The sequence below is a fragment of the Cygnus olor genome, chromosome 7 (genome assembly GCF_009769625.2).
Source record: "Cygnus olor isolate bCygOlo1 chromosome 7, bCygOlo1.pri.v2, whole genome shotgun sequence".
In the NCBI taxonomy this organism is placed as follows: domain Eukaryota; kingdom Metazoa; phylum Chordata; class Aves; order Anseriformes; family Anatidae; genus Cygnus; species Cygnus olor.
In genome coordinates this window covers 30,813,182-30,825,546 of record NC_049175.1, presented here as the reverse complement: position 1 = coordinate 30,825,546, position 12,365 = coordinate 30,813,182, and the positions used below count along the sequence as shown (strand labels likewise).

The 12,365-nt window shown below is 39.6% G+C and overlaps 1 protein-coding gene across 2 annotated transcripts in view; it reads left to right on the top strand.

Annotated features, from left to right (window-relative positions):
• Nucleotides 1-12,365, top strand: part of SHTN1 (shootin 1) — a 61,700-nt gene that overhangs the window by 24,490 nt on the left and 24,845 nt on the right. For both annotated transcript variants that reach the window (XM_040563922.1, XM_040563921.1), the window contains 3 exons: nucleotides 821-918; nucleotides 1,926-2,007; nucleotides 4,057-4,151. In XM_040563922.1, the coding sequence (XP_040419856.1) occupies nucleotides 821-918; nucleotides 1,926-2,007; nucleotides 4,057-4,151 (275 nt within the window). The remainder of the gene's footprint in view (nucleotides 1-820; nucleotides 919-1,925; nucleotides 2,008-4,056; nucleotides 4,152-12,365) is intronic.

Genomic DNA, 12,365 nt, shown 5'->3' with positions numbered 1-12,365 from the left:
TATGAAATACTGGAAGCAGGTGGGGAATGAGAGCACTTACTGAAAGCTAATATATATCAATAAATTCATATTTTGTGGTGTTTTTCTGTTAACCTAAACCTTGATATATTATGTATGCAAACTGATCTCCTGTTAAGAAGTGATTATAATCAAATGGTTTATTCCATTGTGAATTTAATTTATTTCATATTTTGATAATTAAGGAACAAAAATTCTGAGGGGAAAATTACAAGCATTAGCTCTTCCATCAGTAAAGGTTATATTCTGACTCTGTTCACATGTTACAAAGACTAAAAATTGGCAGCTGTTCAGGACAATTTCTTCAGTGGAAACCTCCCAAGTATTAACTGCCTGTTGTTTTGTTTATTTCCCTTGTGACGAGAACTCATGATCCCAAAAGAACTGAAGTACATTATTTTGTTTTAAAGGACGCCTATTAAAAATTGCTTTCTGCTACCTGAGTACCAGAGTCTCTGTGATGTGACAGTCTCCTGAGTAGGGCTGAGGACACTCTGTGGTGACAGGATTGGCCCTGTTATAGCATGAAATGCATCATTCAGAATGCAAATGAAGATGGCAGTGCTGAACAAGGCACGTTACCTCAATAGAGTAAATCTGAAACTGGAGCTTGATGATAGATCTGTTACTTGACACTTCTGCGAGGTTCCTAAATTATTGAGGATGCACCTTGAATGCATCTGATGCTTTGCATACAGTTGTTTTGTACTTGATTGTACTTGCACTGCTCTGACGTTTCTTCTGTTATTTTCTTCCAAGAATAAAATAAAAATATATTTTCATTTCCTTCCTCAAACTGCAGAGCTGCGAGATCAAATCATATCTGTTCATGAGGAAAAGAAGACCTTAGCCATTGAACTGGAAAACCTGAGGTGCAAACTTGTAGAAGTAATTGAAGAAGTATGTATTGTACCATGGAAGGCGAGACCACGTTAGCGTGTAGTTGGTACTTTTTGTATCTAATTTTGCTAAAAACACTCAGTTGTGAAGTTAATTGAATACTATCTAATCGAAAGTCCTGCCAGCCTGCCCGTATGAGGTACCACTTAGGGCACACATCTAGAAGGGGCCTTCTATGTCAGAGCCCAATCTGCTGCTGTTGCTGGCAGATGATTCTTCATAACCTGTTTTAATGCCCATATTTTCATTATCTCCCCTTCCTGACATCCTCTCACCCATCAGCCTGCAGTACAATTTTTTTTCCCCTTAAACCTATCCAAATGCAAGAAATATTTTTGGAGAATTCCCGGTTTAATCACTGTTGCTACTTCATTGAGCATATCCTTGAGTTTAGCCATTGGCAGTGTCCTGTCATGGCAATTAGACCAGCAAATTGGCTTTTTGAGCCAGCAGTTTCATTCCTTCTTGAAAACTGGATAAGCCATGTACTGATGCAAATCAGGACTTAGTGGTTCTTCCTGTCTGTGCAACACTTGCATTCAGAAAGAGACAGCTGACAGCTCTTGAACAATGAACAGAGCCCAGGGAAGGGAAAAAAAAAAAAACACAACAAAACACAAATACAACAAAAAATCCAGCAGCCTGTCTATATTAAAGGCAAGCAGTCAGGGGCAAGCTAGTAACTTTTTAACCAGGTGCTATGGTGCCTCATCCTGAAAGACTCAAAAGATTTGACATTTGTAGCTGCGGCTGGTACGTGCTGTGAGAATGGACCACGGGAGCACTGTGTGAAGGATTGGTTCATAACCTTTTAATGCTGTCTGTGATAGGGATCTGTAAATTAGGGTGAAAATTCTTCCTATCCCACAGGAAACTAAAATCAAGCTAAACCTAAGAAACAAAATTACCGAAAGCGAAATGTTGCTTGCATTGTGTAATGTGTTGTATGCCTCATGCCACTAATTAAAATAGTCTTATTTTTTAATTTGTTCTTTATAATTTTCTAGGTGAATAAAGTGAAAGAAGAAAAGGCTGTTTTGACAACAGAAGTTAATAAGCAGCAAAAACTGTTGGAAAAATGTAACAGAGGTGTGTGGTCTCAGCAGGTTTTGTAAATGTTTGAATATTCTGCAAAGGATATATCAGAGTTTTTATGTTATAGTTCAAAGGACATGTTGCAGAACAGTGACTATAGTCCAGATCTGACACTTGGTCTCATTGCTATAGATGCCGGGTAAACACATGGACTGTTCTAGACTGTCTCTACTTCAGGAAAATATGCCAGTATAAATAGCAGGTTGAATGGGAGAATAGGAAGACTTTTTGCTCTGTGGCAGAAACAGCAGAATAGGGCAAACACATTCCCACTGCCTGAAATCGTTCTGATTTATTTTCAAGTTGTTCCTCTGCAGTTGTGTTCTACCTGCTTACCCAGGGAGAAAAATAAAGAGCTCTTAAAACTTTTCCAAGGGTTTCTGAAAGTTTTGTTGGGTCAAGGGAACTGTGCCAAGGCTGCTACTGGATAACTCGCACAGAAGAATGAAATGTTTTATTTTTTCTGAAAAAGAACAGCCCCTTGTTTTATGTTTGCCTGTTATCCAGAAAAGATGAGTTACACAAGGTTAGGTCCTAATGTGCTGGCAACATAAAGCAAGATTTTTTTGTATGCTTGAAAAGAGTTACTGAAGTATCTTTTTGATACCTACTGTATTCTGTGTCTATGTGGTGCTGTCTTGGAGCTATGCAATTGATACATACAGTCGGAGTTGGTGAATTTATCTTAAATGTAAGTGTGGTGGTTTCTTTTAACCATCATTTTGAGAGTCAGATGGGCTGGGATGTGTATCCTACTGTCTGACCTACACTTACCTTTAAAAATTGTTACACTTGCTTCTAAAGAAGCAAGGAACTTATGTAAGATACTGTTAGAAATCCAATGGCATCACTCTAGACTTACTGTCTTTGGCCAGTAAGAGCTAAAGCTTATTAGGAAAGTACAAGCAGTCAATGAGACAGAATTTGTATATGATGCTTGATCTGGACTCAGATGTATTTGGAATAGTTTGGGGAAGCATGTCCCATAGTTAGCTTTAGCCACCCATGTGAGGCTTGCTTTTGTGAGCACAGTTTAAATATAGGCAATGCAAAATTGCACGGCTTTCTTCTTCAGGCCCATTGAAATCTCTTGCAAAGGGATGTGCCAAACCTCCCTCAAACCAGGTAGGCAAATACAGTTGCCTCCGAAATACCTTGGTAGGTTGAGCAAGGCTCTCTTGAGACTTTGATTGCTTTTGCCCAAAGAGGAAAGATACTATCTGTGGTACCTTTGTGTCTGTTACTGGAGTTTTGAGCTTGAGCTCCACCAGAAGATGGTCTCTCTACCTGTAGTTATTCCTCGACTGGAACAAGTAACTTGATCCTTGACTCATAAGTATCACTCCATACAGATGAAAATGTTACTTATATGTCATGTCAGTCTATTCACTAATAAGAGTCAACAACCCTGGAGCAACAGGAGAGGGAAGAGGAGAAAAAGTGAACTTTTATGCCTGTCTGGATTTCTTAGGATAGAGAACCTGTTCCCTTTTCTGGGTAGACTATTCTAGACACCCAGTTGTCACATACTCTTTTATTACACCTCAAAGAGCAGTGATGAGAAATAGTAATTCTGTGAGAGTTATCTAGAAAAAAATATAGATATTGTTTAATTCTCATTTTGCAATTGTAAGCTATAAATATTCTTGTGTTTTTTTTAAGATGGTAGTAGGTAATATGTAGCCTATAAGCTTCATAAGAAGGGGGAAGAAAATCACATCCTATTGTAAAACCATTATTGAAAAAAACATTCTAAAAGATTTTTCAAGTGTTAAAATACCTGTATGTGCAGATGTGCATGGGGTGATGACGTGCATGCACAGGTATAAAGTAGTGTGTACGTATAGTGAGATTTAAAGCAAAACAGATAAATATTGCAGTGTGTGCTGTATGCAGAAATGTAAAACTATATCTTTATTCAAGGATTCACGGTACTGGGGAAACACAGCCTATCTGGATAAATCAAGCAGTACTTTCTTCTTATTTGATGGTTTGTTATCCATTCTGCTTCTAATTCTGATTTTCTTTCATTCTTGTGAACAGTGTCTGTGCTGGCCGTAGAGGAATATGAAGAGCTTCATGTAAACTTTGAACTGGAAAAGAACCTACGGAAGAAAGCAGAGTCGTTTGCCCAAGAGGTGAGCAATTAAGTAAAAGGTATCTCTGGTCAAAACCCTACTACCAACATAGTTGACTTGATTTCAATTCCTCGCTCTCATAGAAATCATAGAAATGATGGCTTTGAATTTCCACGTACTACTTAACTAACATACATACTTCATCTGTGAAATGGATTTACTATTTCAACAGAATTTATAAAGCTTTACAGAATTATCCGTGTACTCTTACCTCTGTCTTTTTTTAAAGTGAGGCTTTAAGTTTATTATGGGCTTAATCAGCTACAACATTTCAGTAGTGATTGGGTCTGGGAAAGATGAGTTGCCTTTCTACTGATACAACTTAACGCATTTTGTTTTTCCTGGAGAAAAAAAAAGTGAATTCACAAAAAAAAAAAGGTTAAAAAAAAAAATGGTGCAAAATACAGTATTGTTTGAGGTTTATGCAAGTTTGGCTACTTATTTAAAATGTGCTTTTTGAATAACCTATTGCAAAGAACATTCTAGTTGGGGAAAAAAAAAACAACCAACCAACCAAACAAAAAACAAAACAAACAAAAAAAACCACAAACATTGCTTCTGTATGCTAAAAAAGATATGAACTCCCAAGGAGGAAAAGAGGTGCTGGATAGCATTAGGGAACGGCTAGCAATTCCACAGATGAATTCTAGCTGGCGATGCTGTTTGCCTCAGAAAATGCTGCCAAACTCTTTCATTCTGTTGATAGACCAAAGCCTGATAAAATTATAAGGGTGTTGTTTTGTTTTGTTTTGTTTTCTTCCTCATGCTTTTTCTGTTTGCAGTTTGGATTTTGAGAGCTCTGTACTTGGGTTATGTTTTCAAGCTTTTCTAACCTGTGCCCTGTGTACAATGTTTTCCTTAGCAAAAGTTGGACTTCCTAAGTAATTGCTTTTTAAGGAACTCTGTTTTTTAAAGAAAGCCATTATCCATCAAAATTACAGGTAATTATTATTGAAATACTGTAAATAAGGAAAATATCTGATTTCAGATTTTGAAACCAGAGCTGCCAGTAAACAGATATTTAACCTTCAGGAAGTCAACTTTGTCTGTGTAGAGAGCTCTTGTGCTTTCTGTATTTGCTGCTGCTGTTTTTTTTTTCCTCTCTCTCTTTCACAAAAAGATATTTATTTGATTACTCCTGTACATCTAACTGCATTCAGTCAATGACAGTAAGCAAGGGCATATATTCATTTGGAAACTCTACAGAAAACACTGAAAGTGTTTATTGTGTTCTGTTAGTCTTGTGTGTTGTGCTGGCTATTTGATTTCTTCGGGTATGAATAGAATAATATAGCAACATTTTAAACAAAACATTTTGTGGGTTTGAGATAAACTGTATACAAATTAAAAAATCTGGAAGCAAGGGGTGAGGAAGTCAACCAGATGTTGCTTGTGCTCGCTCGCTCTGTCACCGTGTGCTCTCTCTGACTGTGCCATGTACAGAGGCTGAAGAACTTCACGGCAGCTGAGCCAAGGGTACTGCTTCTCTTTCTCCTTATTCCACCTATTGCAGCACTTCCCTGTTCACCCCTTTATAAGGTCACTGTGGTGACCCTCCAGGAAACCCATACCTACAGTCTCCTGCCTGTTGTCAGTATCTCTGCCATGTGTTGAAAATAGAACTGTAGTTCAAGCAAAGCTCAGACAGCTGACGTATTTTTTCCCCAAGAGGAGAAGAAATGACAGAAGTGAAAATAATTTACTAGTTATTAAAACTAACTGGAATTTGGGCTATGGAGGTGGACTTTGCAGAACACTGTTAGAGTCAAGTGATGTGAGAGAAAAATCGCTCAAGAGCAGTGATTTCTGAAATCAGAGACTGTACGTACAGTCTCCTCCAGACCCCACTTTTACAGAGCTCTGTGAGATGAAGCCCAAATTTATCTGTGCAGAGCTGGACATCTCCCTTGGCCTTGGCCATGGCTTCAGTGCCCTTGGGGCATTTAGATTTTGGTCAAAGGTTCACTGTTTTTTTTTTTTTTTTCAGAAGTAAAAAAGAGACCTGCAAATTTCAGTGAAGTTATTTACTATAGACACATTTATTAGCAACTAAACGTTTTTAGGCAAAATGTTTGTGTTGTTTAAATATTCATTTGTTTTTTTTTTTTCAAGACTGTTACTGGTCTGTGCAGGCATTAATTTTTTAGCTTTTGTTGGCTGTGATGTCTGCAGACCTGCTATTTTCAGAAAATAAATTTCTAAGAATTAAGCATGTTCGTTTAGCATGCATTATTACAATATCTATTTTACATCTCATACTGTTGCTTGGCTTTTTCTTCTGAAGTAGGGAACAATGATGTGCTTCTGTTCATTAACTGGCAGTAGAAGATTGTATGTAAAGGTCTTACATCTCTCAGAAACGAGTAATTTATAATTGCATAGTTAAGCTGGTTTTCAGGTCATAAAAGAATATTATCTGATACTGCGGGCCCAGAATGTTGCCTTTGTTCAGATTCATAACTGCAATATTCAGACAGCTACACATTTTGAAAGATGATATTTAAGGTATTTTTAGTATTTGAATAACAAACCAACAGGCAAACTGGTAAGTACAATGCCAAAGAAATCCAGGTTATTTGTGAACAAGTACATTTTTTTTTTGTGCCATTATTTATGGATGTGGAAATATGCATAAATGAAATATGAAAATATGGGCTGCTGTTGTGGCAGATTGACAATGTAGCTCTTCAGCTGAGGCTTTTCATTCCTTGAAGTCCTTCCGGAGTCTGTTAGGACAGTGAGCTTCAGGCCTGCATTAGTCTTCCCTTTGTGTACCTCTTTTCCTTTTGTGTCATGCAATTCAGAAAGATTTTTGGATTCTTTTTTTTTTTTAAATACAGAAGCGTGTGACTACAAAGCCACTGCTCAGTTGTGTTTGGGGAAATGGCACTGTTTCAAATTAGTTTAAAGATCTGTGATCGTTGGCCTGGCTTCCCAGTGGAAGGCTTTCACTGGCCTTCTGTTTTCTCTGTCCGTATAAAAAGTTTCTTTGAAGCACAAATCCTGCTGGATTTTTTGCTTGAGTTGTACAGAAGGCACAGCGGTTTGTTGGGATAAGCCGTGCAATGCTGAGGGAAGGGAGAACTTTGAGCAAAGGGCAACACCCTGGGCTGAGTGCTTTGTGCTTAACTTGCTCGGAGTGCTTTGAGAAAGGAACCGATCCCTGGATAATGCGCATGCCACTGCAGTGCTGTGGCGTAGTCTGTAGGATAGCACATTTTAGCATGTCGCATTAGTTCAGGGTATCTCCAACAGCCTAGATATGGACTTAACATCTACAGAGGGTCTTGTTTGGTGGGGGGCACGCTGACTTTTTCAGGGCTCAGGCATCTGAAGCCTTCCCTGCCAGGGGTGTTGGCCCATGGGTTCAGAGGGTTCAGATCAGCCCCCTGCTCCTCACTGTGGCCTCCTGGGCTGCAGCTGGAGGAGCCCACGCGAGTGGCTGGCTCAGGCTTTTCCAAGGGATGCCGTTTCCATCCTGTGCTTCTGCAAGAGATGAGGATTTGCCCCAGGATGTGAGCAACTGGGAGTGCAGGTGTGACAGAGAACAGAAGGTGAGCGTGTGCAGGAGCAAGTGCAGGCGGGGGGAAAAGACAGGGAGAGAGAAGGAGCAAGTGCACATGGGAGTGAGAGAACACTTGAAAATCAGAGCTTTTGATTAAAAAAAAATCAAATACAGCTTTAATTATAGTCATGCTGCTGGCACCACCATAATATATATTTAATTAATCAAAAATGATCCAACTTCAAACATTAGAATTCATGCTCTTTAGAGGTTCTAAAGAAACTGAGTAAATATTGTCAGCCGTGGTGTGGAGAGGGGGAAGGAAAAAGAAAGAGGGTTTGAAGTGAGTCACAATCCATTGTGAAAGGTACAGGAATCTGCATAAAAGAACTAAATAAATAGTGTGTGTAAGGGGCGGGGGCATGGAAAAATCTGTACCTACCTGAATAAAACAGGGTTGTTAACACAGGAATCTTGGCAAGCTTAACTAGAATTCTAGTGTCATGTTTTAAGAGACACTTTAAGATCTCTCAGCTCTTTGTAGAGCAGTTTATAAGCAAACAAAGGAAGGCAGAGAGTATCTTGAAGGCCATCGCAATAATATAGAGGCTAGCCCTGAAAAGCACTCTTCCACAAAGATGAGCAAAATACAATACATTCAGCCAAAGCAAGCCAAAAGGGGTGGAACACAGTGCAAGATGTAAACTGAAAGTCTTAGCGATGTGAAAATCCCAGGAGTTTAACAAAAATAATCTGGCATAAATGGTTTATTAAGCATACAACCTGCCTTGCAACAATATTTTGTAAAGTGAACGGTTTATTACTGTCGTGTGTGCTGGCATGGGGACAACCCCTGCACCTAAAATTCCTTTGGAAGCCTCCCCGAGAAGAGGCAGCATGCTCTCAAAGTTAGTGGTGAGCCCCTGTTTTCTCTTCCCTGCATCTCGGGTAAATAGAAATGGAGTGTTGAGCTGTTAGATAAAATTTTAGGGTTCCTCTCACTTCTGTGACTAGCACAGGCTTTTTTCAAATCACGCAACTTGGAAAAAATGAAGGGCTTCCCAAGTGTTTATGGTTATCTGTGAAATATTTTGCGGGTTGAGAGGTTGCATTCGAAGGAGCTGTCATCCAGATGGATTGAAAATGAAAGTGAGTCTGTAACGTGCGTTGTTCCATCTTTCCCTGACTTCCCTCCAACTCCTAGCACTTAGGGATACATACAAAAAGTAGGCTATGCCTAGGTCTGTGCTTGTACGTATCTATAACACAGTAACATCTTTGCATTTCACTTGTTTACCTCAAAATGTCTCTATCCCTTACCTGTGCCAGTTCACAGCTGACGTATTACTGGGACTGAATCTTCCAGTATTGAATGATAAAAGGTGGCTGTTATTTTATAGGAAAAATTACTGCCCTTCTTCACAGATGTCTGCACTGCTCATGGGGTTGTGTGCTATGAATTTTGTTGTCTCAATGACTTGTGCTAGACATGAGCTCTCAAAGAACTCTTCATTAGATGCATTTGTGACCTTTTGGGTTAATTTGTGAGGACTTCTGCATTAATGCGCTACATCTGTGAGAGGATACAGCAAACCCAGCACTCCTAGAGAAGTCTGTGCTTACAAGTACTGTGCTCTGTGCATTACCAAGAATAGTTGGACAGAAACTGGTGGCCGAAGATAATTAATTTGCAGTCCAACTGATTGAACTGGAAATAATAATTAAAGAGACATGGTAAGTGGTTAGTACTAGAATTCTCCTAAGCTTGAATGTAACCACTTTTGAAGCATGATGCAACACTAACACATTTCATCAAGCTTTTTCCCAAGAACAGGCTTGTGAAATGGTAACAGATGTACACTCTAGGAAACTCTCTCTTTGGTCTTTCTCTCTCTTTGTGTGTCTGTGTCTGTTCAGGCACTTACTCTATCAGGGAAAAAAGTGAAGAGGTTTCCTCCTCTTTCATGTGGTGTGTGATCTATTTCTGAGTATATTAGATGGTGTCTAAATGCTGTAGGACTCTGAGCCTTACAGCTTGTATGTCTACACTTGTACCATGGCAAAAAGAAAACTGTTAACTATGGGAGATTAGAAGATGAATAAATAAGTAACATAAGTAAGAAAAGAGAATCTTTTTTTCTTTTCCTTCCTTTATTTTGAGCCTTGGGCAGTTATAGTTCATAAGCAAATAATGGAAGAGTGTTGTAGTTTGACAAACCCTCTTCTATGAAGCAGGCTGTGCAGCAATACTGTATTTTTTAGGAAGTCACAATGCTGATGAGGATTGTCTTCTCACCTTTAAAATACATGATCCAAACACCTCTTTGGTGAAAAGCAACTGTTGGGCATCAAATAGGGTTAACTCACCTACTCCAGTTCCCGCATTCTGAGTAAATTAGTTAGACCTCTTCTTTTCAGCCACAAAACTTGATAATGCTCTGTCTTGTAAAAACAAAAACAGGTCTTAACAATAACTATTTTGCATTATCTGGAAAGAGGGGAGTGGCTGTTGGCTGCTGATTACTGCACGTTGCTTATACTTGTGTCCTGTTTCATGATCAAGTTGGTCAGTTTTCTATGGCAGTTTGAAAATCTAGTGTTAGTCTTTAGCACCGCTGAAAATCCCGGTCTATGAAGGTCACAGCACATTGCTAGAAATGCATCGCTGTGGTTTCCCATACGTCACATTGTTTTTGTTAGCTGTTGGAGCAGTCTTGTCTTTGTCTGACATCTCGTGATAGTTACTCTCTATAGAAGCAGATCTGAGGCAAGAATATAAGCACCAGATACAAAACTTTCAGATCAGAGTAATGCCACGTGCACTTAAAGCTAAGCATGTGCTGAAGCAAGTTTTTTGGATTGTATCCCAACTATAGAACCCATTTATTTGGTGTAACTTTTCTCCTGAGTAGCACTTCAGAAACCTATGAACACACTAAAACACAAAGGCTTTGTAACTCCTCCGGGCAAATGTCGTTGCTTGATATGCAGCATTGAGCCTGAGTGTAGAGAGAGCATTTCTAGGTCAATGTCCAAACTATGGTTGAGTTTCTTAATGTGTTTTAATGAGATATGTCTGTTTCTCAGCTCTTCCATCAAAAAACACTAGCCATTGTTTCCTGCTGTAAAATTCATATGCAGTGAAGCTTACAGGCCCAGATGTCCTTCGTAGTACAGCACGGTTAAGCAGTCGCGAAGTTGAAGTGTGTGTGTATATATTTTTTTCCTGATTAGCCACTGAACTAAAATCCACAGCTGGAATTATATTTTGAACCAGAGTACCTCCTGAATTTACAGCCACGTAGTGCCATGTCAAGCCATAATCTGTCACACTCTTTCTCCCACATCACATAAAATCCTGCAGACAACCTGTTCCTTTGGGGAGATAAAAGTGCCTTGAGCCTTCCTCTCCTGGGGACTTACTTCACTTCTGGACACAGGAATATAAGGCTTCAGGGTATCCATATTGCAAAAGACGTTGTCTACTGTAAATTATGGCACATGTAAATGGATGCTTTACCCCTCCATGAGGATGATGTGTTGATTCCTCACGAGGGGATGGAGCAGTGCTGCTAGGGATTTGACATGAGGACCAACTGGTCAGTTGACTGATTTTGTTCTCTTTCCTATTTGAGGCTTCCAAGGTTTGACTCTGCCTTGATACATACCTGTGTTGGCAGTGCTAGGTTAAAGGTTGGACCAGATGATCCTAGAGGTCTTTTCCAACCTAAATGACTGTATGATTCTATTGGTACTGTATTTATAGCTGATAATGTTTCCTGTTGATTTTTCTTTCACTTTGTGCTGCCCATGATTACGTTGTTATAGCAGTGCTGCGGTATTTGGACATTATTCTTCTCTTTCAGGCTGGAGCTAAGCCAAAAATGTTATTCCATATAGTGAGTACTCGAATGATTTATAGGAATGTAGCAACGTATGGATATTGAAGCATTTCCTTTGGCCTCATTTTGCTCCTGGGAGAAGTGGTAGTTGGAAAGCATCCAGTTGTACTCTGAACGTTACTTGAACAAGGATCACAGTTCCCAGGGACTTGACACCAGCAGAGTTGCTTTCTAACTTTTCTTAATGAGGAAGAATTCCTTTGGTAACTCTGCTGTAAACAAAAACCAGCTGCAGCAAACGTTGTGTGGGTAACGGTTAGAGCAGGGCTCTGAGAACGAGGTGTGGCCTCATTGAGGTCAAGGGAAGAGCTTTTATTATTTTCAGGACTTCATCCCCCCTCTCTTTCTCCCTCCCCCGGTTTTTGTGCAAACCCCGCCGATGGAACGTAGCCAAGTCCCAGATTTTCTGCACTTCAGAGCTTCCGTTTGTGAACTCGCAGAAAGATGTGCAGCTGGTTTGTGCAACACTTGGAGATTTTTAAAAAGATGATGATAGGTGTAAGTCTTTTGTGATCTGCCTTTAGTCGCAGTCATGGTTTCAGTAGATTTCCCCAGCACTGACTGATGTTTCTAGCCTTGTTTGGGATACTCTGCAGGTAATTGTCTAGCAGGTGCCAGGGTCGGAACTAATCCATCAATTGGTTAAGTTCCACCTGGTCTAAATAATCCTGTTAGTAGCTTTTTTGCCCTTTCAGCAGTTGCTTTAATTAATATTCAGGGTTGTGCAGGCAGACAGGTTCCTACCCTGCTGAAGCAAGAAGTGACTGTTGTAATTTTAAATTTGAATTGATTTGAAGGGTCTTTTTT